The sequence below is a fragment of the Natator depressus genome, chromosome 11, assembly GCF_965152275.1.
Source record: "Natator depressus isolate rNatDep1 chromosome 11, rNatDep2.hap1, whole genome shotgun sequence".
NCBI classification, from domain to species: domain Eukaryota; kingdom Metazoa; phylum Chordata; order Testudines; family Cheloniidae; genus Natator; species Natator depressus.
The window spans coordinates 56506856-56530157 of record NC_134244.1 but is presented as its reverse complement, the minus strand read 5'-3'; the positions used below and the strand labels follow the sequence as shown (position 1 = coordinate 56530157).

Sequence of the window (23302 nt, the reverse complement as noted above, 5' to 3'; positions counted from 1 at the left end):
TTTGTCTGCTTTCCCTGTTTTCTTTATCTCAAATCTAAGCAGAGCAATTTTTGTGCAAGCTGTATACTTTACCTCTTAAAGCTGTGTTCCCAAGATTAGATGAAAGGGAACTCTTAGCATTTCTGAAAAATTTTTGTTAACATACTCTGACTTTATCCACTTTGAAAAAGTCTTTTTCAATCTCTAACTTGATGAGTTTTCATTTACATCACTCTTAAATATGTAAGAATGGTCAGGGGAATTCTAGTATTTTTAGGTACTAGTCCAAGTGAGCTCAAGCTTTTTCTCAGTCTCATTCTGCCTTGCACAGAGAGAACTACACGTGTCCTGAGCTCCTACATGACTTTTTTGAAATCTTCCATGGTTTAGTTTTCCCTACCCTCCTTCTGCCCTACTTCTTGTGCACCTGCTTAGAGGGGTAGGGAAGTGGTACCAAGTGAACACCATTTGCTCTGTCCTTCATCCCTGGACCCAAGTGCCAAGGATTCCCAGCACAGTTATGCAGTGCAGTCTTGTTCTCCTGCATAGTTGCATTAGAGACAGACGCAATCGGGCCCTAAACAGATTGCTGACAGAGGAAATTTCTTCTTAACCCAACTGAACTAGTTGTTGGCTTATGCCTGAAAGCATGAATTTTATATTCCTTTTCTTAAACGCTGTGAAAGCAAGATACTCCATATAAGCTTCTAGGGCAGTGGTCACCAGCCTAGAGGATCTCCCAGTCAACGGAGATCTCTGGCAGTGCAGCGTGACTGCCACTAAGGCAGACTCCCCTGCCAACCCCAGCCCCACGCCGCTCCCGAAAGCGGCCAGCACAGCCCTGCGGCCGGGAGAAGGGCTGGGGGGGGGGGGCGGTGCAAGGGTCTCCCTCCGTGCGCTGCTCCTGCCTGCAAGCATCGCCCCCACAGCTCCCTTGGCTGGGAGAGCTGCTGGGGTGGTGCATGCCGAGAGGGGCCCACACATAGAGCCACGTGCCCCCGGCTCCTCCCCAGGGGCCACAGGGGAGTGTTGGCAGAGAGCCTGCCTTAGCCTTGCTGCACCGCCAACTGGGAGCTACTGGGGGTAAGTGCTGCCCAGCAAGAGGCCGAACCGCGACCCCCAACCCTGAGCTCCTTCCCGGAGCCAGGACACCACACCCCTCCTGCACCCCAAATCCCATCCTGAGCCCCCTCCCAGAGCCAGCATCCCAGATCCCCTCCTGCACCCCAACACTCTACCCCAGCCCGAAGCCCCCTCCCAGAGCCAGCAACCCCATAACCCCTTCTGCACCCCAACACTCTGCCCCAGCCCAGAGCCCCCTCCTACACCCAAACTCTCTCCTAGAGCTTGTACCCCTCACCACCTCCTGCACCCCAACCCTCTGCTCCAGGCTCAGCCCAGAGCCCCCTCCCACACTGCAAACCCTCGGCCCCAGCCCAGAGCATGCACCCCCTCCTGAACCCCAACCTCCTGCCCCAGCCCAGTGAAAGTGAGTGAGGGTGGGAGAGAGCAAGTGACAGAGAGAGGTGGGGATGGCGTGAGTGGGGCTTTGGGGAAGGGGCGGGGTAGATCCTGGGTTGCCCTTAGATTCAAAAAGTGATCTTGGGTGTAAAAAGGTTGGAGACCACTGTTCTAGGGGGATAAACCTATGGCCACTATGCTCTTTACCCAGCCGTTCTTAAGATAACATCAGGAAAAAGCACTCAAATCTGCACAGCGAAGCATCAGTGTATAGACTGCAGAAATGAAGTTCTCACCCTTCATTTCAAAGAAGGATAGTAAGCTGTGCAATAGAATGGTTAGCAGAGTTGTTTCCATTGTCATGGTAGCAATTAGGGGTTATGTAAATAATTTAAAACTGATATTTTTATATATAGAAAGTTAAAATGCCTAAAGCTTCCATTCTTAACAATGGAATTTAATTACTGTCTAGGGCAGGCACAAACTGCAAATTTACCTAAGAACTGTACCAATACATTTACATTTTGACCTTCAATCCACTGTATATTCCAGTTCTGTGCCTCTCTTGAACAGAGACTACTCATGCCAATTTGTTTGGTGGTTTTGTTATGCAGATCAATGGCAGGCAACCACAGATCATAGATTTTGATTTGTAGATTTTGTGCTAGATTCTCTGGTTTTCTGCTGCCCTTTTGCACTTGTCACAAAGGGATCATGAAGTCAGCATAACCAGCCTCTGGCACAGATCTATACCATCCACTTTGCAATTCCCAGCGTAAGGGACATGTAGAAGGTAAGGATGGAGAAAAGGGGCAGGGCTGCAATGCTCCTGCTATCCCCAGCCGCCATAATAGTGCTGTGGGGATGTGAGCGCCTGGATGCAATGCCTGAAGCTGCTCTATGGGTTTGTCGATAGAAGCACTTAGTCAGCAGTAAAGGGTGTAAATCTACCCCTCACTAGCCTGCTTCATCCTAAGTGTCCATGTGGACCCTGCTACTGTGCATCTACCCCACCTCCAAACAGGAGTAGCCCAAAACCTCTCTCTCTGGGCTTTTTCTCAGAGCCACATTCCAAACACTTCTTGTTCTGGCTGTGTTTGACTTTTGCTGCTTCTCTGTTTTTCCTGACTCTCTCACACACAGACACATCATTCCAATCCCTCTCCCCCCATCCACCTTTTAGTTTATTAGACCACTGTGGAACCCACTTGGGCCACATGATTCAGTTTCTATTGCAGCCTTGCACATGGCTGTATTTTGGGCAGACGCCTCTGATGTTTCAGCTATCTGGTTCCACAAAGAAACATAATTGTTTCTAACATTTATCCCAAATGAGTGGCAGCTGTTACATCCACCAGTTTCAACGGGGTTTAACCCAACCCAAAACATTAGTTAACCCTGTGAATCTACATTGCAAGTATTGATTTAAACAAAAACAAACTGAAAAAATCTGCAGCGTGCCTTCTGTGAAACAATTAGTAACTATTAAGACACACTAGCTTAAAAATACCCAGTTACAAGCTTCTCTTCCAGTTGCCTCAATCCCACATTCATTCATGGATGCCTAGACTTACAGAGCAACAGTGAATACTTCCTACCTTAGTTTAAACTTAAAACTAAGAGTCCTTAGGTTACAAGGTTGCCCAGTTGGTCACTCTCCTGTTTGTCCTAGCTATTAAGGAGCAAACAGATGTGCCTTTAGCGGGTGTTCTTTGGTAAGTTGCCTTCAATCAGAGCCTGGAGTAAATTCATTTACAATGTGATTCTACACTGAAATGTGACACTGTAAAATTATATTGTGAGGTTCAGTTTTCTCTCAATGTTTGCAGGCCAAACTGGCTCAACTGACTCATAAAATCATATGTTTTTTCATAGTCAACCATGCATACTAAACTTGGGATCTGATAATCAAGCGAGGTTAATACTCACTTATACAGCATCTTTAGTCAAAGTTTCTACAATGGAAATTTAGCTAAAAGTTCTGTTGATACACAAGTCAGGAAACAACCCAATTTACTCTCACATAGCTGGAAAGAGGAGGAGGAAAGAGTAGTGAAAACTGTGGCTGATATTCTGTACCTCTAGGAGATGCAGCACAGAAAACTTTTTACTGCTTTTGCACCCTCCCTCTTCAAGCCTCTGAGGACCAGGAGTTAGTCTAAATTACAGTGCCCCTGTCCGACCACTGCAGCATATATTTGCCATCGCAGCAGGAAGAATCCCTCCTCAGACTCTTTGCATTGGCCTGCTAAACCCAGGGTTGTGAGTTCAATCCTTGAGGGGGCCGTTTAGAGATCTGGGGCAAAAATTGGGGATTGGTCCTGCTTTGAGCAGGGGGTTGGACTAGATGACCTCCTGAGGTCCCTTCCAACCCTGATATTCTATGATTCTTTTCTCCACATCATTGCACTATGGGGATTCTTCTACTGCATGCTTCCCCCTGTCCTGAAACCCCTGAAAAGCCCTTGCACGCTCCACCAGGATCCATGAATTTGAGTAAGAAGATGGCCTGGGGAAGCATGTACCTCTCCTGATTCCTCCACACAAGAATCAGTATTTACACTCTGTGCTGTGGATCCCCTGTGAACACATCCACTACAGCTGTGTTTGTGTAATGAAAATATTGACAATTTAAATTGACAATGTAGGTACCATATTGTAATTCTTAAAAACATTTTTCCAAGTAAGCAACTGAATAACAAACATACTAGGTAGCTAAATCTCTCTACTGAAGTGATTTTAGTCACTCCATGTATGCTTTTTTAAGAAGAGATCTTTAACCTATAACTATACAACACTGATTATACCATGTAATTACTTGATGTAAATTGTAAAATATTGTATTTGGAAATGACTGTCATATCATAAAAATCTGAACAGGGTACTGTGTATGTAGAACTCCAGAATCATGGCTATATTTTTGAGATTAAAATGACACTGTCTAAGACTATTAGCATTCTATGTCTATTCACATACATTTATTTACATTTGATAGTGTAATCTAAGGTTTGTAACACTGTATGTTTCTATTATTTGAGAACACATGGGATTTATTTGCTACGAAAACAATGCCTTTTCACTAAAGTACTTTAATGTTTCAAGAAATGGGTACAAATTTATACTCATATTTAATATAGCTTTTGTTTGTACTTTCACGATAAGGCACAGTACCTGATATTTTGTGTAAACATAGGAAAGAATCACTTCTAAGCAGAAGTGTGAAAAAAGTATTGCCAAGATTTCATTCATAACTTTTTTCAAAAAAGAAAAGAATTCTACATGCAAGCATTTTGTGCAAGTTAGCAGCAAGCTGCTGACAAAGACTGCTTTCTTTCTGTGTTCCAGCCCGAAGCATACAGCACCCAGAAGACAAAGACACCCCAGGCTTGTGATTGAGGAATGTCCTTTAATGTATGAAACACTGACAAATGACATAGTGAAAGGATTGTTAGAAAAGGTATGGCAGTTTTTGAAAAAAAAAAATTAACTTCTCTGCTCACAGGATTCTTAACTGTAACATATGTATTTACATTTACAGATGAATTATTTTTCAATTTGCAAATTTTAACCTTTTTTCTGGCTTATAAAAATTACCAAGGCATTCATTTAAGTAAGAAGGAAGTGTTGCTTTTCCCCCTTCAGCACTTCTTTTTTTGTTTAGCACTCTGTCATGAACCCATTGAACTCAAAAGGAGATTTCCACTGATGTCATTGGGAGCAGGTTCTGACCTTTATTTTGTTGTTTTTCATGGTTTAGGCAACAGTGATCAAACTTTCTGAAGGGATATGCACATATAGTAGCTCCTTCTAGAATTATGTTGTAATATTGTATTAAATTAAAATCTGAAAATGCATATTTACTTGTTCCTTGTTAAATAATATACTCAAATAAAACTGACATCTGTAGATGGATTTGCTAAGCAAGGACAAATAGATTGTCTCATCTCATTCTGTAAATTACAATTGGCATGCAAAAGTGTTGCTTTTATAGAAGTATTTACCTTTGGTTACTTGTACAGTAAATCTTTTCAAAACTAAAGAATATTCAACTTCCACCCTAATAAAACTTTGTCTCTCACTTCCTCTTCTAAATTGAAGACCTATTGAAACAGGAAAGTTTTGTTATTACAAAAATGATAGTAATATAGTTGTCTAAATTAGTTATTAAGGAAAGTTTAAAGGAAGAGCATCTTTAAAATATTTTAGGATCACTGAGGTTGTAGCTGAGAGAGTGGTTTAGAGATTTTAAATGGCTGTATTATAAGTACTCTGTGAGGTAATCAGAATTTAAAATGAGACACAGTTTCATGTTTATACCAATTTACTTTGGTAAGTCAGATATACATTAATACTAAATAAATATATTAAATGATCAATAAACTTAAAATAAGCATTTGTTCAGTCTCGTACAAGGAAATCTGAAGTATAAGCATTAGGGGAAATATTTTTATTAGTGAAAAAAATTATCCTTAAATTCAAATCTTTCCAGTATTTTTTAAAATGATTGCATCGATAATCCATGGTTAAACCTTTTAAAAAGTTAAAAATTTAGTAATTTGGAGGGAGAGTGTCTCTTGTGCTTCTAAATCCCTTAGGCACTTTTAAAAATCTCCCCCAACATTGCTTGCTGCCCTCAAGTTAATTTTGGTTCTGTTGCAAAATGGATACCATTTTTGATCCCAAATGGCTGCATTTTAGTGGGTTGTGAAGTTCACACACGTAATAAAAAGTTTGTTATTCTTCTACATGAAAGGTGCTATATACATTTAAGTTAGTATTACTAGCTAGTATTTGAACACATTTCTTGGCCTAATCATAGAAGCTACCCTGTTTGCAGAATGCCTGTTGACTTCAATGCATGGAGAGCTTGCAGAATCAAGTAAACTGATATTTGCCTTAAAATATATAACATGAGAACTCCACAATCCTTAAGTACATTGCGTCTTGGATATATTTGCTTGCAAATCAGCATCTTCTTTTATGGAATATGTGTGACGTAGAAGTGTCTTATCTTCAATCTGTAAATTCACAAAGTTTCAGAATAACTCTATTTTATACATGCAGGTCAATGAAGCTGCTAAAAGAGGGAAGAAGTTTGTTGGATTTATAACACAGCATTTTCCTCAACCTAAATTCTGTAATGGCACAAACACAGATGGAAATGTGGACTCTGAATCAGCACTAAGCATAAGGAGTAGAGAGCACAGGAAATACAATTATGATGAAAACTATAAAAACTGGAATGAAGGGACTTTGAGTGGTCAGTCATCCGAGAGTGGAATAGAGGAAGAAATTCAGCCAGAAAGGGGACAGTTACAGGATGCTGATTTCCAATTTGGAAAAGAAGGCAGCCCCAGCCCTACTAAACCAAGGAAAGGAGAAGGTAATAAAACACTATGTGTCTATTGCAGGAGCGGGATAATTACATTGAGTTATAGCCAAAAAGGATAACAAAAATGTAAAGCAAAACTTATTACAGTATATTCTGGCTTATAAAATGTAGGTTTTAAAGATCTCTAAGTTTAAATACATATTCATTTTTAGAGCAGCTTGACAAATAGAAAACAATACTAATTCTGTCTTCTGTAGTATGTATCCAATATTATGTAGAAATTACCTCTCTCTTCTCATATCTCCCCTGTTTTAAGTGAACTGTTAAAACTTTAGACTGTTAAAGCTCAATGTTTTTAATATTGCAAGCAAATAACTTTGTATGACAAGTGTGTGCATAAGTAAACACAACTGTGTGTGCCTGAAAAATAGTGTTCTATCATCAAAGGATGAAATTGTGTTACAAGATTTGTTACCCTTATTAATCAGCAAGAAACTTTTAATAGGCCCCTAAGATTACACCACAATGATTCAAACTCCCTAACTTGAATTCAATTTAAGACAAAAGGGACCTATTAGGTGCTAGGGGATATAATTCAAACATACTCCTCTCCAGCCCATGTAATGCATAGCAGACTAATCTATTCTTAATGGACTGATTTTGGTAACATACCTTCAAGAGATACCCTCAGGGAACTCAAATTAGTGCAACAGTGAAATCAAAGAGGATAATAGATAAAGAATTTATTTACATTAGAGGAAACATGCATGAAAAGTGGAATATAAGAAAACTCATTGGTGAACATTTTTGTTAATATGGCAGAAAGCTTAGTTACAAAAGGAAGATGTAAAGATATTAAAATATACAACCCATTCTGTTTGAGAAGTCATCTTCTAGAACACTGACTCTGGATGTCAGGCGACTTTACTTTGGCGATTCACTAAGTGTTCATTAAGAAAGAAAGTGTGTTCTTCTTTAAGTTAGCTGACACATGGTAACTAACATGAATAAAATCCTAGTGAAGGCAAGGCAGCTTCTAATTTTCACACATGAATAAGTCATGGTAAAGCTATGAGGGAGTCCAGAGTTTACCTCAACCTGAGAACTCATATTACAATTACAAACTGCCATGTCTTCATGAGGACCTCATGTTAGTTACCATGCAATATCTAACACAAGTTAAGAACAGACCTTTTTTCTACCGAGATGCACCCTTTGTGGGAAACAGAGAGAGGAACACATGGGTTTCCCTATTAGGTCTTTTTAGTCCGTTCATCCTTCCTTCCTTTCTGAGGTGAAGGCTATCAACCTTACCCGTCTGCTATCTAATAAATGGGTTTTTAAATGACTGTTTAGCATAGTGAATTCTTCCATTATGTACCAGACACATTCTAATTAAATTCAATGGCAGTTTTTCTACCTTCCTGCTAGGAAACAAGTACCCTCCTTCATTTGAGGACTGTAAAGAAAACCAATTATTAATTATTATTATTATTATTACCTGAATTCAGGTGGTTCTTGTGCAATATGCTGAGCCTTTATAACATGACCAGTTAAAGCATAACTCTTTCCTCCAAAAGTGAAAGCCAGGTTTCATTAGTCTCAAAGATTAGTGGAATATAAATATTAAACTTGGAACAAAAAAGTGAGAAATCTTAGTCTGTCACAGCACTCTATACATGGATATTTTTATAACCAGTTTATCAACCAAAACATTTCTTGAATGCAAACATTTTATGGAAATCTTAAAAGATTTCTATCCTGGATTTGTCTTACTTTTCTTCAGCTGTTAGTCACATGTTCATAGAAGTTATTAGCATTTCTAAGATAATAACTATTGGAAATGTAACATCCACTCTTTTTGAACACTGCATATCACCCTTATTTCCTTTAAAAAGTTACAAGCATACTGTTTGAAAAAAATTCAATTAACTGCATGCCATTCTGCATGCAGATTTGCATCCTATTTTGAAATGCCATGTTCATCTCAACCCTTGTGCAGGAGATACAAAATACAATTACATGTCTGAGCGCCAAATTTAAGGAACCAGCAGATGTTCAAGGTTTGAATATCTAGTTCTGAGTATATTACTACTGGTATGTAATAAGTCTGGTAGACATGAACATTTGCACAAAATGATAATTGCATTAAGATTTTGTACTTCCTATTAACAAATATGAAAGCATGAAGCAAAAACATTAACTGTGTTAAATTGTATCACTTAACAGTACCGGTACAGATAAAGCAGTATAAGCCCCTGGTATGGATGCAGTTATACTGGTATAAAAGGGGTTATACTATACAGGAACAATACCATTATAAGCACCTTTATACAGCTATAACTGCATCCACACTAGAGGGGTTGTACTCGTATTATATCAGTAAATCTATCTGTCTTCTCACAGCCTAACCAACATAGTTATACTAGTAAAAAAACTTTGTGTAAACCAGGCCTTAAATGATCTGGTCAGTTGGACCATCTAAAATTGAGTGTGAAAACAAACTATTTTTATGGATGCACGTGTTGTGTGTTAACACAATACTACAAGTAAGGGTCAACTCACCAATGGGCCCCTCCATCAAGGCTAGATATGGCGTAGCAGACTCTTCTCCTCTGGGATCCCCTGTTGATGACCACTCCAGCCCTACAGTGGTTTGCCTTGTCTCATGACTTAGCCCTCTAGGAGGTCACATTTAATCACACCCCATCTGAGATAATAGATAGTCCAACAAAACCAATGTCCGATCACTCCATCCAATCCACCACACACAATTCTGAGCCCAGTGGTCTGTACACTCTTTTCTCAGGGCTTCTAGTAGTCTATATTCCCTGCTCACGGGCTTCACACCACCTTGCCAGTGGCTGGAAGGAGAACCCTAGCCTGCCCTCTACACTGCATTCCAGTCCAGGGTCTCTAGGACAGGCAGTCCAAGTTCACTCCACCAGACTGCCTGCTGCAACCTCCCTTGGCTTCTCAGGCCAGATCCACAAAGATACTTAGGTGGCAAGTCCCATTTTTTGGCACCACCATGATCCACAACACACACACCCCACTGCCTTACCCCATACATTCCTAAACTCACTCAGCACCTACATTTTTGCAGTAAAAGTTCTCTAGCTGCCTACGTTTCTGCCTCTGGGCATGCACATTCCTGTCTCACTCTAGGCACCAGGATGCCTCTCTCCCACCTAAATCTCAGAGCAATCCACAAACCAGGAGAAGATAGGTGTGCCTCCGCCTAACTCACGTGTAGGGCCCAATCCAATAGCCATAGTCAGAGACCACCTAAGTCCACACAAGACAGTGACAGGGAGTGAGAGGGACAAGGAGGAGCTCCCTTATTATTTTTAGCCCCTTGGTTAGGGTACTCGCTGGAATGTGGGAGACCCCACTTTCAGGTGCCTGCCTCTGCCAGATGAGGAGAAGGGATCTGAACAGGAATCTGCCACCTCTCAGGTGCGTGCTCTATCCATTGGGCAGTAGCGATTCTTACTCTCACTCTCATCCCAATTAATTGTTATGCAGTTGTTTAAGTAAAGTTCAGCAACTTCAATGGGAGATCCACATCAGAATATCCTGTAGCCCAATGGCTAGAGCACTCACTGACGAGGTAGCAGATTCCTTTTCAGATCCCTTCTCATCAGGCAGAGGGGGAACTTGAACAGTGTCGGAAGGTCCTCCCTTATTCCAGATAAGTACTCTAACCACTGGGCTCAGCGTTATAAGAGAGCACGTCCCTATTGTTTTGTGTGCAGGTGGGCAGACTTTGAACATGCCTATCAGGTTGGGTATGGTAGGAGAATTAGGTGGAAGAACACCCATCTTCCCCTAGTTTGTGGATTGCAAGCAGAGATAGGTGCCTAAATCCAGGCTGTAGGGAGATCCTATCTCTGCAAGATGGATAGGGCTTAGGACACACCCCTCTCATCAGCATCTCCCATTTGCTAATTTAAGTGGCTACCTACCTAGCCTGTGGCTTTTGTGGATTGCACTCTAAGGTGCCTCTCTCTATAGGGAGCTTAGGCACCTACCTCAGGTTTAATGGATCACGGTGCTGTTCTTGAGACTTTCTACACACCTAAAAGTTAAGCCATGCTGCACTGAGCATCACAACACCTATATCCTTTTGTGGATGTAGGCCCTTCCTACCAAATATTTTTTGAGACTTTCTGCTCACCCTGCAAAAGGCATCCTGTTCTCTGCCGATCTCATGATTCCCTTCTCCCAAAAGAGCAACCACAGTTTCTTCCCTACAGCCTTTTCTGCTCTAAACTTGGTCTGTTTATAGCACCATCCAGCCCTTTCCCAGCTGCATTTCATCTTTAATCACACCTGGCCCACCCTCCATATGCAACCAGATGGATTAATTGGCCTCTTGGACCACATTAACCCTTTCAGAGTCATTATGGGGTACACACCCCATCACAGTAAACTATGCATATTCAACCAACTTCTAAAATGTAAATTCTTGCTCGAATTGTCATTTCTATTTCGGCTGCTGTCCATCACTTCCCTGGAAAAGATAGATTGCAGATGTTTTAAAAGGAAGTGACTTTACTAGCTGTTGCTAGTAAAATGTTCTTCCTTATAAATAGATGGAAAATACTGGAGTTGCTTTTTACCATTTTGAAAAGGACAAGGTTTCACCTTTCAAAAAGCTGTATGTATTTTTAAAGGATAATGTTGGAATATAAGAAAAGGAGTACTTGTGGCACCTTAGAGACTAACAAATTTATTTGAGCATAAGTTTTCATGATGCATCAGATGAAGTGAGCTGTAGCTCACGAAAGCTTATGCTCAAATAAATTTGTTAGTCTCTAAGTGCCACAAGTACTCCTTTTCTTTTTGCGAATACAGACTAACATGGCTGCTACTCTGAAACCATTGGAATATAAAGATTCTGTATAAAATAAACTACATAAATAATGAAACAGTATCATTAAATAGTACAGATGAAACAAAAGGGCTTTAAACAGTGGAACTTTAATTATCTAGCTCTGATAGAAATATCCAAAAGTTTCAAGAATCAGATAATACTGAACATACAGTTCACTTAGCTGTGGAGGAGCCTGGCAATTATCTTTCTTCTGTGCACAGCTTTCAATAACATCAGACTTCTGAGTCTTCTAAATAATACAGATATTCAGTATTGTTCAGTTACTTCAGTTTTCTTCATTCTGTTTCCTGGCCTACCCCAAGGCTGAAGAAGAGACATGTAGGGACAGGAGTGAGGGTGGACACTGAGCGTGAAATCCTGGGCCCATTGAAGTCTATGACAAAATGCCCCTGAAGAGCAGAGCCACTTGAGTGAGCTGTGCAAGGAGAGGTCAGGCTCCCTGCATCAGGAAAAACACAGGAAAGGGCCAAAAGACATGCTACAGTGCTCAGACTGTGCATAGATTTGCTGAAGGCAGTCAGGTCCACACGCAGACACCTTTCAAGCTTAGTCCCAGAACAAATTCCCCACATATCCCTCATCCCACCCAGGAATATATCCTCTATATAGGTTCCATTTCTAACTCTGAGGCAGTCATGAAATAGTAAATCTTAAGCCTGTCAATGGTCCAGAGTTGACAAATTGCCTAGTCTTCACGTCAGACTGGTCATTTTGGATGTGGGGGGAGGAAACATTTCTCTGGTGGGTTTGTTTTTTAGATGGTGCTGCTTAAAGTTGCTCAGGGGTTTAGTTAGTAGTCCCAGGGATTTGATTTGCTGATAAATTAGTCCAAGGTGTGCACAAAAAAATGCAGTTTATTCCATGGCTTTGCCCATAAATATACGAGCATGTGTGTATATGTAATTATATACCTATGTAGTAAACATTTTTTTAGCTAAAGCCTTATATAACCAGTCACTGTAGTGTTCTTTAAGAGATTTGGATTTGTGGAATTAATTCATCTGGAACTCCATTTACTGGTTGTTATATTTGTTTAGTATAATAGCATTATTTTAATGCTTAGATATAGAAAATAAGTGAGATTCATGTTTTTTCAGTAGATTCCCTAAAAAATTTAATGATTTTAATGGGTTAAAGGAATACCATCAACTCACAATCTAGTCAGTTAAAAAAAAAAAGTTAAAAGTAGTTTCAAGCACTACACCTTCTCCTGAATCACCCTGACAATTCTTGTGGTTTTATAATTACATTTTTCTGGGGTTTTTTCCAAGTTTTTTCCCTGCCATGTTGCTGTGTGAAAAGATCCACATAATCAAAGAAAACTGACTAATTGATTGACAGGGAAACCACAAAAATTATATACAAAGTGCTCTCATTGTATAGAAAAGTTGAAAGTAGAGAAAAATAATTTGTCAAATAATAATCTTAACGGTTATTTGTAATAAAAATAGCAAATAATATTCAGACAGAAGTGTAATTTTTAAGTTGATTGTATTCCTTTAAGACATTACTTTTTCTGATCTTTTTCTTTTCTTATATTTTCACTCAGATAATAAATTATATACAGTCTTCAATGTTTTTGATGATGACTCAACCTGCTGGACCTATTATGAGGGCATTTTATCTATGAAAGTAACAAGAAAAGGGGCAGTCATTAGTACTCTGGATGCCGACTGGCTAGAACTAACCGCATTTTATTATAAACAAGGATTGTCATTAATTGATTCTTTTGTATACTGGGAAACTTCTAAAGGTAAGTAAGTGTATTTTTCATGAGATTTTAAACCGTGCAAAGCATAGGTCAGATTTTGCTTCTTAATATAGAGGAGCAAATCTGATATCCCTGTTTGTAAAAATGATAGGTACTATGGTAATTTTTGTCGTTTCAACTTCACAGAACGAGACCTGATTTAAAGAGGAAAAAACTTTCACTGTTTCCTTGACAGTCATATCTTAAAATAATTGAAATTTCTCTTTTGTTTTACCCAGCTCAAAGTTTTCCAAAGGGAAAAAATATTACTGTATTAATTAGAGCATCACTTACTGCTAATGCTATTTTATTCAAATACTTATTGCTAATAATAATTACATATAGTAACAAAATGTTAGGCATAATATTCTCAGAATGCGTATCAACTGGTATTCACAGAAGGCCTAGTCCTGCGATTTGTTGAGCCCTTCCAGTGAAATTCTGAGTACCCTCAATTCCCATTGAGTATACAGTGTTATAAATACACTATAAGATAAATACTAAAGACCTGTTCCTGCAGTCTTTATTCCAGCATGATGCATTCTGAAGTCAATGAGAGTGTTTTTTGTGTTTTAGGATGGAAGGATTAGGCCCGTAGAGTGAAATCCTGGCCTCAGTGAAATCAATGAGAGTTTTACTCACTGACTTCACTGGGGCCAGGATTTTACCCCTAGTGTTTTTCTGATAGTATCTGTTAACAAAACTGCTATGACCAAATTGCTTATACTTTCGTTGCTTATGTACGCCAACAGGGTCCACTTGACCAGTTAGTGCACAACATGCTGGTGCGTGCAAGAATTTATACCCCAGCTGGTGCACACTAATGCCCTTAAATTTTTCTCCTTGGCTATTGAGTCTTTTTTTTAATCTTTTTCACTGACTACCACAGTGCACTTACTAAAATAAATGTAGTAATTAGAGATGGCCCTGAACCAAACCTTGCATCTGAACACCCATGAACTCTGGGGAAGTTTGGAATCTGTTCTGAATCTAGAGCCAGAGTTTTTGTCTTTGCCTTATCTCCAGTAGTGATCCCCTCTTTTGTAAATGTTGTGATGAGGCAAATGTCATTTCTGATCATTCCAAATGATTAATGTACAAAGCGTCCCATCACCCGCAACCGGTCAGGTGCTTGTTTTGGATAGTCACTGACAATAGCCACATTATATTTAAACACAACACCATACATTGTAGAAGTTAACATTTAATCCTTTAATCATTTATTATCCAGTCAGTAAAGTATGACATATAGGTCACTCTAATTACACAGCTAGCTCCTCAAACAATTCTTTAAGGACCGCGTTTCTATTAATCATTTAAGTAACAAAATTTCGATGTGATTGGGTATTATGTTGGTTTATAATTTCAGCGCTCTTTAAAAGACAAGCCCAGACCTTCACACCAGCCTGAAGTTCCATTTATTTCAGTCACTTGGCAAGAGAGGGGGTTATTTCTTCTTTTTTCCAATAGTAGTTAGCCATAGGGTTTGTTGTTGTGGAGCTTTGTTTTTCGTTTGTTTTAAAAGAAGCAAGATTTTACCAATGGCTCTATTACAGGGGTTCTCAAACTGAGGGTTGGGACCCCAAAGTGGGTCATGACCCCATTTTAATGGGGTCGCCAAGGCTGGTGTTGGCCCTGGGCCCCAGCAAGTCTGAAGCCCAAGCCCAAGCCCCACCACCTGGGACTGAAGCTGAAGCCCAAGTACCCCTGCCCAGGGCTAAGGTTACATGCCCCCTGCCCAAGGCAGAAGCCACTGGGCTTCAGCTTTGGCCCCCCCACCACGCCTGAGGTGGCAGGACTCGGGCAGTGGGGCTCAGGCGGGCTCAGTCTTTGGTCCCCCCTCCTGTGGTCGTGTAGAAATTTTTGTTGTCAGAAAGGGGTCAGAGTGCAATGAAGTTTGAGAACCGCTACTCTATTAGTTAGACTTCAGGACAGAAACCAATAAACCTGGCTTCTGTTCTCAGCTTTGTCACAGAATTGTTGTATTACCTGGGGCAAGTCATTTAGTACCTCTGGGACTGTAAGCTCTTTGGGGCAGGGACTGGCTCTTACTAAATGTTTGTAGAGTACTTAGCACACTGTGCCCTAATCTCATTTGATGCTTGTAGCAGGGTCTTTCTTGAACTGGCAATGGACCCTGCCAGTGCCTCAATTTCCCCTTCTTTGCGTTCTCAGAAAGTGCCCCTAGCCTCTTATGCAAATCAAATACCATCTCTTCTTGGGGTCTGGTTTATTAAAATCACTCAGTTCCAATATCAACTTAAACCAAAACAAGTCTTTCCCCCTCTCCAGTTTCTTCAACCCTTTGCTGGGCTCAACGGTTCTTTCCACCTCCTGCTGCTTCTGTTTCCTCAAGCCTCTTCCTCTTAAGGTTTCTGTCCTGCCCCTCACTGAAGGTGGCTTCAGTCAGACCTTTTAATCTGGCTGCTGTAGAGAGCTTCTTCCCTGTTCCTCTATATCACTCAGTCCTCTCCTGATCCCCTCAAGGAGCCTCCCAATTTCCTGCAAGTCTTTCTCCTTGGCTGTACTGAGGCTTCAGCGTCCAGCTTGCATGGGTGCACATGCACTTGCTTGTTTGCTCTCTGTTCTTTACATTCCTCTGGGCAGAGGAGCTCTACCAGGCCCACTCTGAGCTTATCTAGAGAGACTTCCCCATGCTCTTTCCTAGCCTCTGATCTAACACTACTTTGACAGAGCAAGCTCCTTCTTTTAGGAAGTCCTGTCCCTTGGCTACCATCATGTGATGCCTGTTTACCTACCACCCATCACCAGATGATAAGGCACAGGTAGGGTTGAGTCCAAATCCCTTGAAGAGTCAGCCCACCCTGTGACAGACCCTCTGAGCTCTACTATACTACAAATGATACCTTCAAAAACTGTTTCTTACTAGAAAGTCTGTGGCTTCAGTATTAGACTACTGTACTATTTAAGGTATGATTAATATTTTAATTAAGATAGAATGATGATTAATATTTGTTATATATTTTTCAACTGAATATATATGAGAAACAAGAAATTATCTTACTGGACTGCAAAACAAAATAATTTATGTAGCAATTTCTTTTGCAAGTATTTGAAACTGAACTTACAGACCAAATGTAAATTTTTAGTCAAAATTAATTAATACATTGCTGTCTTCCTTACCTAATATTAGTTGATTTAAGATTAGAATATAATGCAAAGAAGAGAATATTTTATAGCAATACTCTGTTAGGTGAACAGACTTGAACTGCTTGACCTATTTATCTCCTTGAATTTTACTCTTAAGTTATTTTGTGCTGAATGAAGAGTTTATGTTCCTCTAAAGTGGCATTTTGTCTGTTGCCCAAGTTTTGTTGTTTTTCAGTTGTCCTAGATTCTAAATGGTCAGTGTTCTTTTAGAATTGCTTATGGCAGTTGTGTATGAATGAATGGAGCCCAGGACTTTAATTCAGAAAAGCTGCTTTGTAAAAGTTCATTGAAGTGTTTCTTCACAGACTCTCACAAACAGTTTGTGCAAGACTCAAACTCATTCTGTGTAAAATAATCAAGTATATTAAGAGTGTTAGCTAAATAATATATTTTAAGGTAACTTTTTATGAGTCATTTAGTATCTACTTGTTCCCTGACAGTTCTATCCCCACTGTACCAATCAATTTTTCTGTTTATATGGCAATTAACTTTTGCTGTGCATCACTCAATCTCTGTAAATCATGAGGCCACAGTTCTAAGCCAAATGCATTCAGTGCATGTGTGTGTTTGAGAAAAGGCTCTCATTCTTCAGTTTGCAGACAAAAAGGTATCCCAGAGTTACTAGAGAATTATTTTAAAAGGCCTAGAATATAAAAGTGAGGAAGCCAGTTATTTGTGACTTTCATCAGACAACCTGATTAAGAGGAGGTGCTCCAAAAACTTTCTCTTTTCCCTCCCCCTTAAGCAATAATTCCTGCAACAACTTAACTTGGTTCTGTTTGCCTGATCTGATTGATCCTCCCACCTCGCAGGGTCCTAGAACCTAGGCTCCAGCCCGTCGCAATTAAAGAGCCCTGTAGCCTGAGCCCAAGTCAGCTGGCACAGGACAGCTGCAGGTTTTTAATTGCAGTGTAGACATATGCTTTGACTTCAGTGGGAGTGGAATCATGGCCTTAGACTTTAGTAGATTTCTCCCAGTGCTGGAAATAGAGGGGACAATACCTGTTCTAATTCATTGAGGAAAACTGCTTTAAACCAAAATTAACCTCCGCAACTGTTGTCCAACAGAAGTTCCACAAGCCTCCCATTCTCCACAAGTCTTTACCATTTTGTTCTTATGAAGAACTCTCCCATTGTTAACACCTGGGGAACATCTTACTTCGGCATTCCACGCTGCCTCCTTTGAACAACGGGTGCCTCTGATTCTGCCCAGCCTGATTGTTATATATTGCAGTGGAGATCTGGGGAGTAACAATGCTGGATTAAAATGTATACGTTTAAAGAGACAATCTAACGTGTGGGTGGGCTTTTCTCCTTCTCAAGTGTCTGTAACCTGGGAAAGAGTTTACAAAGAGACTAGAGCTGAATTTAGCTACTGGATTCTTTCTTGCCTGGTTTGTTTGTTCTTGACGTCAACCTAAAAGAGTTTATATAATCAGTTGAATATTTGGGCCTCCCAGAGAGCTGAAATCTAACACCTTTCTGAACAAAAATAAATAGATAAAATGGAATTTAAACAATGAGTGCCTCCCACCACCTTGTCTACTTTGTTCGTGTGTTGCATCCTTTATCCTCGCTTTTTTTTTTTAATAGGTGTTACGTTCTTTTTAGCAGGAGTTGTCTTCCTATTTGTCTGTACATCATCTAGTACATTTTAGGCTTTATTACAATATGAATAAGTAACACCACATGTAGCCCAAACAGCTGCAGAAATGGTCATTTGGCTCAGGCCCTATGGAATTTTTAAAAAGAGCATTTTAGCAAAGAAAACAGAAGTATTTCCAGAAGCTATCAGAACAAAACTTGGCAGTATTCTGTTTATTAGAGTGGTTGAACTAGTTCCTATTTTAATGCAAGAGAAAATATAATGAATATCGAGCCACAACAGAGTTCACTATTTCTAACGCAGAAAAAGCTGTCGTGGCAACATTTTATTTGCTCTTCTGTTTGTACAACTATCTATGAGGTATTTTTAAAAATATTATACTCTAGAATTTGTTTTGGGTACTAGCATTCAAAATGGTAAATTACTATCCTAGACTAGATGGACAAAAAGTCCAAATGCATTCCTACTGAAACTCCACTGAAGTTGATAGAGCTTCACAAGGGAGGAATTTGTCACTAAATATTTTGTGAATGTTATAAACAAATGCTGGAATTTTTAAAAATATCTCAGCAGAGAGGTGACTTTTATTTCAATAATTTTGTAAAATATAGAAGACCTATCTGACAAGGTTGAAATATTAAATGTTAAAATATTTCCTAGTTTTGACTGTCTATTTCAAGCACCTACCTAAAACCTGAAGAGAAGATCTGCAGTTAATGAATTTATAGAATTGAACTGTTTGCAAACCCTAATAAAGTGTGTGCGGGTGTATTGTGTACACACTCAATCACATACATATATACACACACACATTTACACACTCAGCCACATTGTGTGTGTGTGTGTGTGTGTGTAAAAATTAAACATTACACATTCTATTTCAATACATGCATGATAGGTATATTTGCCTGTAAATATGTAATTTAAAATACACATATCTCCAAAAACAGGTAAGATTTACTGCAAATGCAGACCCAAAAAGAAGTAAGATTATTGTGACTCTTTTAATACTTAGCATTGATTAGGAAACTGATGTTTGAGATGGTCAAATTCATACTATATTTAGAAAATTTATGTCCATCTGGTAAAATTTCAAGTCAGACCAACTGTGGAATTCTTTCAGTTATTCTCCAAACAAAATTACAGTATCACAGTATTTCTGCATAACCATAAGTTATGTCACAGAGACAATCTTCTCTGTACATTCATGGTATGTTGGAGAGGATTTAAAGTATTGAAGAGTATTTCTATTTTCTGTTTAAATTTAGTTTAATTTTTTTTAGTTTTTAAGATTCTCGGCTATTGAGGTACCACTACAGAAAGGGCTTCCAGATGGCTCTTAGGAGATGCACTATGCTATCAAAGACAGAAAATGAACCAACATATGATGCACAGCTTTAGTTTGGGCCAGCTGGATATTATCAAACTCTCACAAGAAGTAAGTCAGGGAGGTGTTCTCTGAAACTTCCTTCCCATCAGGAATCCTCCTACATTTACTTCTGTTTCAGGCTCTTCCTGTGGCCATTTCATATTTTTTTTAAGTGACTGTGGATAGACACTGTAATTTGTTTTGTTTTTCTTTAATCCTCTCCCATCTCCAACAACTGTATTTGTTTTGGTCAGACATATGTGATTTCAAAGCTGAGTATAGAGTTTTTGTATCTGTGTGCTTCATAAATAGTGGTTATCTTTCTGTTGTATAAGAAACAGGAATTCAAACTCAGATATGGCACTTGCTTGCTAATGCTTTTAATAACATGGAAATTTGCATTTAATTAATAGCTGACTCCCTGTAGAAAGGGAAAATACAGTAATTTGATTAAGAATATGACTTCATAGCTTATAAAGTGGCGACTGAGACAGCTGAAAAAAACATTAAAAATGAATGTGTGATGTCTCAGATAATGTGATTCCAATGGGACTATAAGCAGTGTATAAAGTTAAGAAGATGTGTACATCGTTGCAGGATATGTGCCTAAGTCTTTATAGTTCACCTTACACATGTCCTTGCTTCCACAGGAGACCACATGCCCAAATCTTTAGAAGGATTATTTATATATGAAGAAGAAGGTTCAGGAGTTCCAGGTTCTAACAGGAAAGGAAATGACACAATAGTTGTAGAACAATGGACTGTCATTGAGGTAACTCGCTGTTTATTTACCAATTTAACATTTTATCTTTAATTTTCTGTATTGTTTTTTCTTTGGATGTTTGTATCAAAGTTAGATACAAGTTTAGTATGCCTTCTTACAGTCATCTTTACACAAACAAGACTACCATTGAAATCATAAGACTGAATGCTGAATTTGTATATTTTTAATCAAATCCCTAAAATAGGCAAGTAAGATCTAGCAAATCAGACTCTACATGTAGTGTAGAAATTTGATCAAAAATAGATGAAAAATCATCTTTTACACTTGCTTAAGAGTGGCGTATTTGTTTTACGGACAAATTACAGACTGTAATGTTTGAAAATGTGCTTTAATTCATTTCTTTCTACATCAGTGGTTCTCAAACTGTGGATCGGGACCCCAATGTGGGTCACGACCCTGTTTTAATGGGATCACCAGGGCTGGCTTAGACTTGCTCGGGCCTGGGCCCGAAGCCAGAGTCCCACCACCTGGAGCCAAAAGCTGAAGCCCAAGGGCTTTAGCCCTGGGCGGTGCGGCTCAGGTTACAGGCCCCCAGCTTGGGGCTGAAGCTTTGCTCCCTGCCAACCAGGGGGAGGCAGGGCTTGGGTGGGCTCAGGCTTCAGTTCCCCCTCCTGGGGTCATGTAGTAATTTTTATTGTCAGAAGGGGGTCACTGTGCAATGAAGTTTGAGAACCCTTGTTCTGCATCCATTTATTAAACATTTTCATGCCAGGTTGCTGATTTAAATAGGTGACCAGTAACCACTGCCAAGTCTTCTGCTTTAAGTAACTAGTTTCTCAATCTCCACTATGGTCAGGTCCCATAATCTCAGAAAAGTCCCTTCTGTTCTCAGTAAATTTGATCACATATGATTGTCTTTTTAATCAGTGACATTACAGTGTTACCCTTCTGAAGCTCCATTTACTGTGACAGAATACACCTTCCACCTTATTTGCCTATAGGCCAGCTTTTTCTATGGAAACATTTACACAGTTTATTAGTGTGTCAGTTCGGCACACTTTGTAAAAGGTATAATTTTATACCCCTCATTTCTTTGGAGTTCTTATTTACTGGGCTTCAAAATTTTCAATTTGCAGTCCTTTCAAAAATTATAGTTAATGCAGTTGGGACTTCAGTTTGACAAGGAGTAGTATTCTCAGAACAAAATTAGACTGGAACTGTGTGAAATTTTTTGATAAACTTTTTTCAGCAAAATATGCAAATTCAGTGATACCAAACAGTTGCAAATTTGTGTTAATTTCACTAAACTGTTTCAGTTAAAAAAAACTCAACACATATTTCTGAAAAAATTGAAATCTTTCATTTTGACATTTTTGGAATTAAACATTTTGATTTTTCTGTTTCAAATGACTGTTTCAAAATTTCCTTTAATTTTATTTTAAAAATAAAAAATGTTTTTAATTGGTCAAAATTGAAACACAGAATGTTTTGTTTGACCAAAACAAATTTTTTTAATTTTTCAGAATTGCCAGCAAACTGAAAAAAATCACAATCAATTAGCTCTAATTCAGCTGCCTTTATACAGTATAAAGTACTATTATGTGTCAAATGGGAGGGGGAGGAATTTAAAAATGTAAAGATAATTATTTTCTGGGCAAAACATGGATCTAGTCTGCAAACATTTGGCACTTGAGTAACTTTACACATGTGAATAGGGACAATGAACTCAACGGGACTGCACAAAATTGAGACATGGTACAAACAAGAATAACTTCACTGAAGTCAGTGAAATTGCACCTGCTTAAACTGAGGTCTGAATTTGGCCTCCAATACATAACACTTAGATGTTTCCTTTGGCAGCTAGATTTGTTTGTAGTGCACAAAGGAAGGATTTCAGGTAAAATTTTCCAAAGTGCCCTAAATGCCCTTGGAGCCCAATTCCCATTTTCAAAAGCAATTTAGGCATTTAGAAGCCTAAACCTCACTGACAGTCTATTGGACTCAAACTCCTAGGTCACTTTGGTGTTTTTGAAAATATTACCCTTCTTCACAAGAGCTTTTTGCAGCTTTTTAAAAGCTTTGTTTTCATCAGAAAATGTTTATTGAAAATCCATTAGTTTTCAGACAAAGAAAAAGATTTGAGGTCTTACATATCACAGTCATTCCAATGGAATATTACTGACCAGCTCTACAGATGACCACTAGCTTCAGATCGTGAGGTGTCTTTTATCCTGTTCATTTTCTCTCTTGCCTCACTTTTTCCCTTTTATACTTCCTGTTTTCTGTTTTCTTTTCATATATTCTGAATCCCTGCCCCCCCCCACATGCCTTTTTTTCCTCCTTATTCCTTGTTGCCCTTTTACATATTTTCACTGATTCTTCTGCCCCTCTCCAGTAGCTCTGTCCATACACTAGAACGGAGGTGGGCAAACTATGGTCCGGGGGCCGCATCCGGCCCTCCAGACGTTTTAATCCGACCCTCGAGCTCCTACCGGGGAGCGGGGTCTGGGGCTTGCCCCGCTCCAGCCGGGGAGCAGAGTTAGGGGCTTGCCCTGCTCCGCGCATCTTCTAAAAGCAGTGGCATGTCCCCTCTCTGGCTCCTAGCGCCTCCCCCGCAGCTCCCATTGGTCGGGAACCACGGCCAATGGGAGCTGGAGGGGCAGCACCTGCAGACGGAGCACTGCGCAGAGCAGCCTGGCCGCACCTCTGCATAGGAGCCAGAGAGGGGACATGCTGCTGGTTTTGGAAGCTGCTTGAGGTAAGCGCTGGCCAGAGCGTGAAGCCCTGACCCCCTCCCATGCCCCAACCCCCTGCCGCAGCCTTGATCTCCCTCCCGTCCTCTGAATCCCTCGGTCCCAGCCTGGAGGACCCTCCTGCACTCCCAATCCCTCAGCCCACACCCCAGCCAGAGCCCTCACCACCTCCCGCACCCCAACCCCCAATTTTGTGAGCATTCATGGCCTGCCATACAATTTCCTTACCCAGATGTGGCCCTCGGGCCAAAACATTT

At 39.8% G+C, this 23302-nt stretch overlaps 1 protein-coding gene across 2 annotated transcripts in view; it reads left to right on the top strand.

Moving 5' to 3' along the window:
• The window catches only part of RFTN2 (raftlin family member 2), a 51560-nt gene that overhangs the window by 8893 nt on the left and 19365 nt on the right, over window positions 1-23302 (top strand). For both annotated transcript variants that reach the window (XM_074967852.1, XM_074967853.1), the window contains 4 exons: window positions 4786-4897; window positions 6505-6823; window positions 13222-13425; window positions 20219-20340. In XM_074967852.1, the coding sequence (XP_074823953.1) occupies window positions 4786-4897; window positions 6505-6823; window positions 13222-13425; window positions 20219-20340 (757 nt within the window). The remainder of the gene's footprint in view (window positions 1-4785; window positions 4898-6504; window positions 6824-13221; window positions 13426-20218; window positions 20341-23302) is intronic.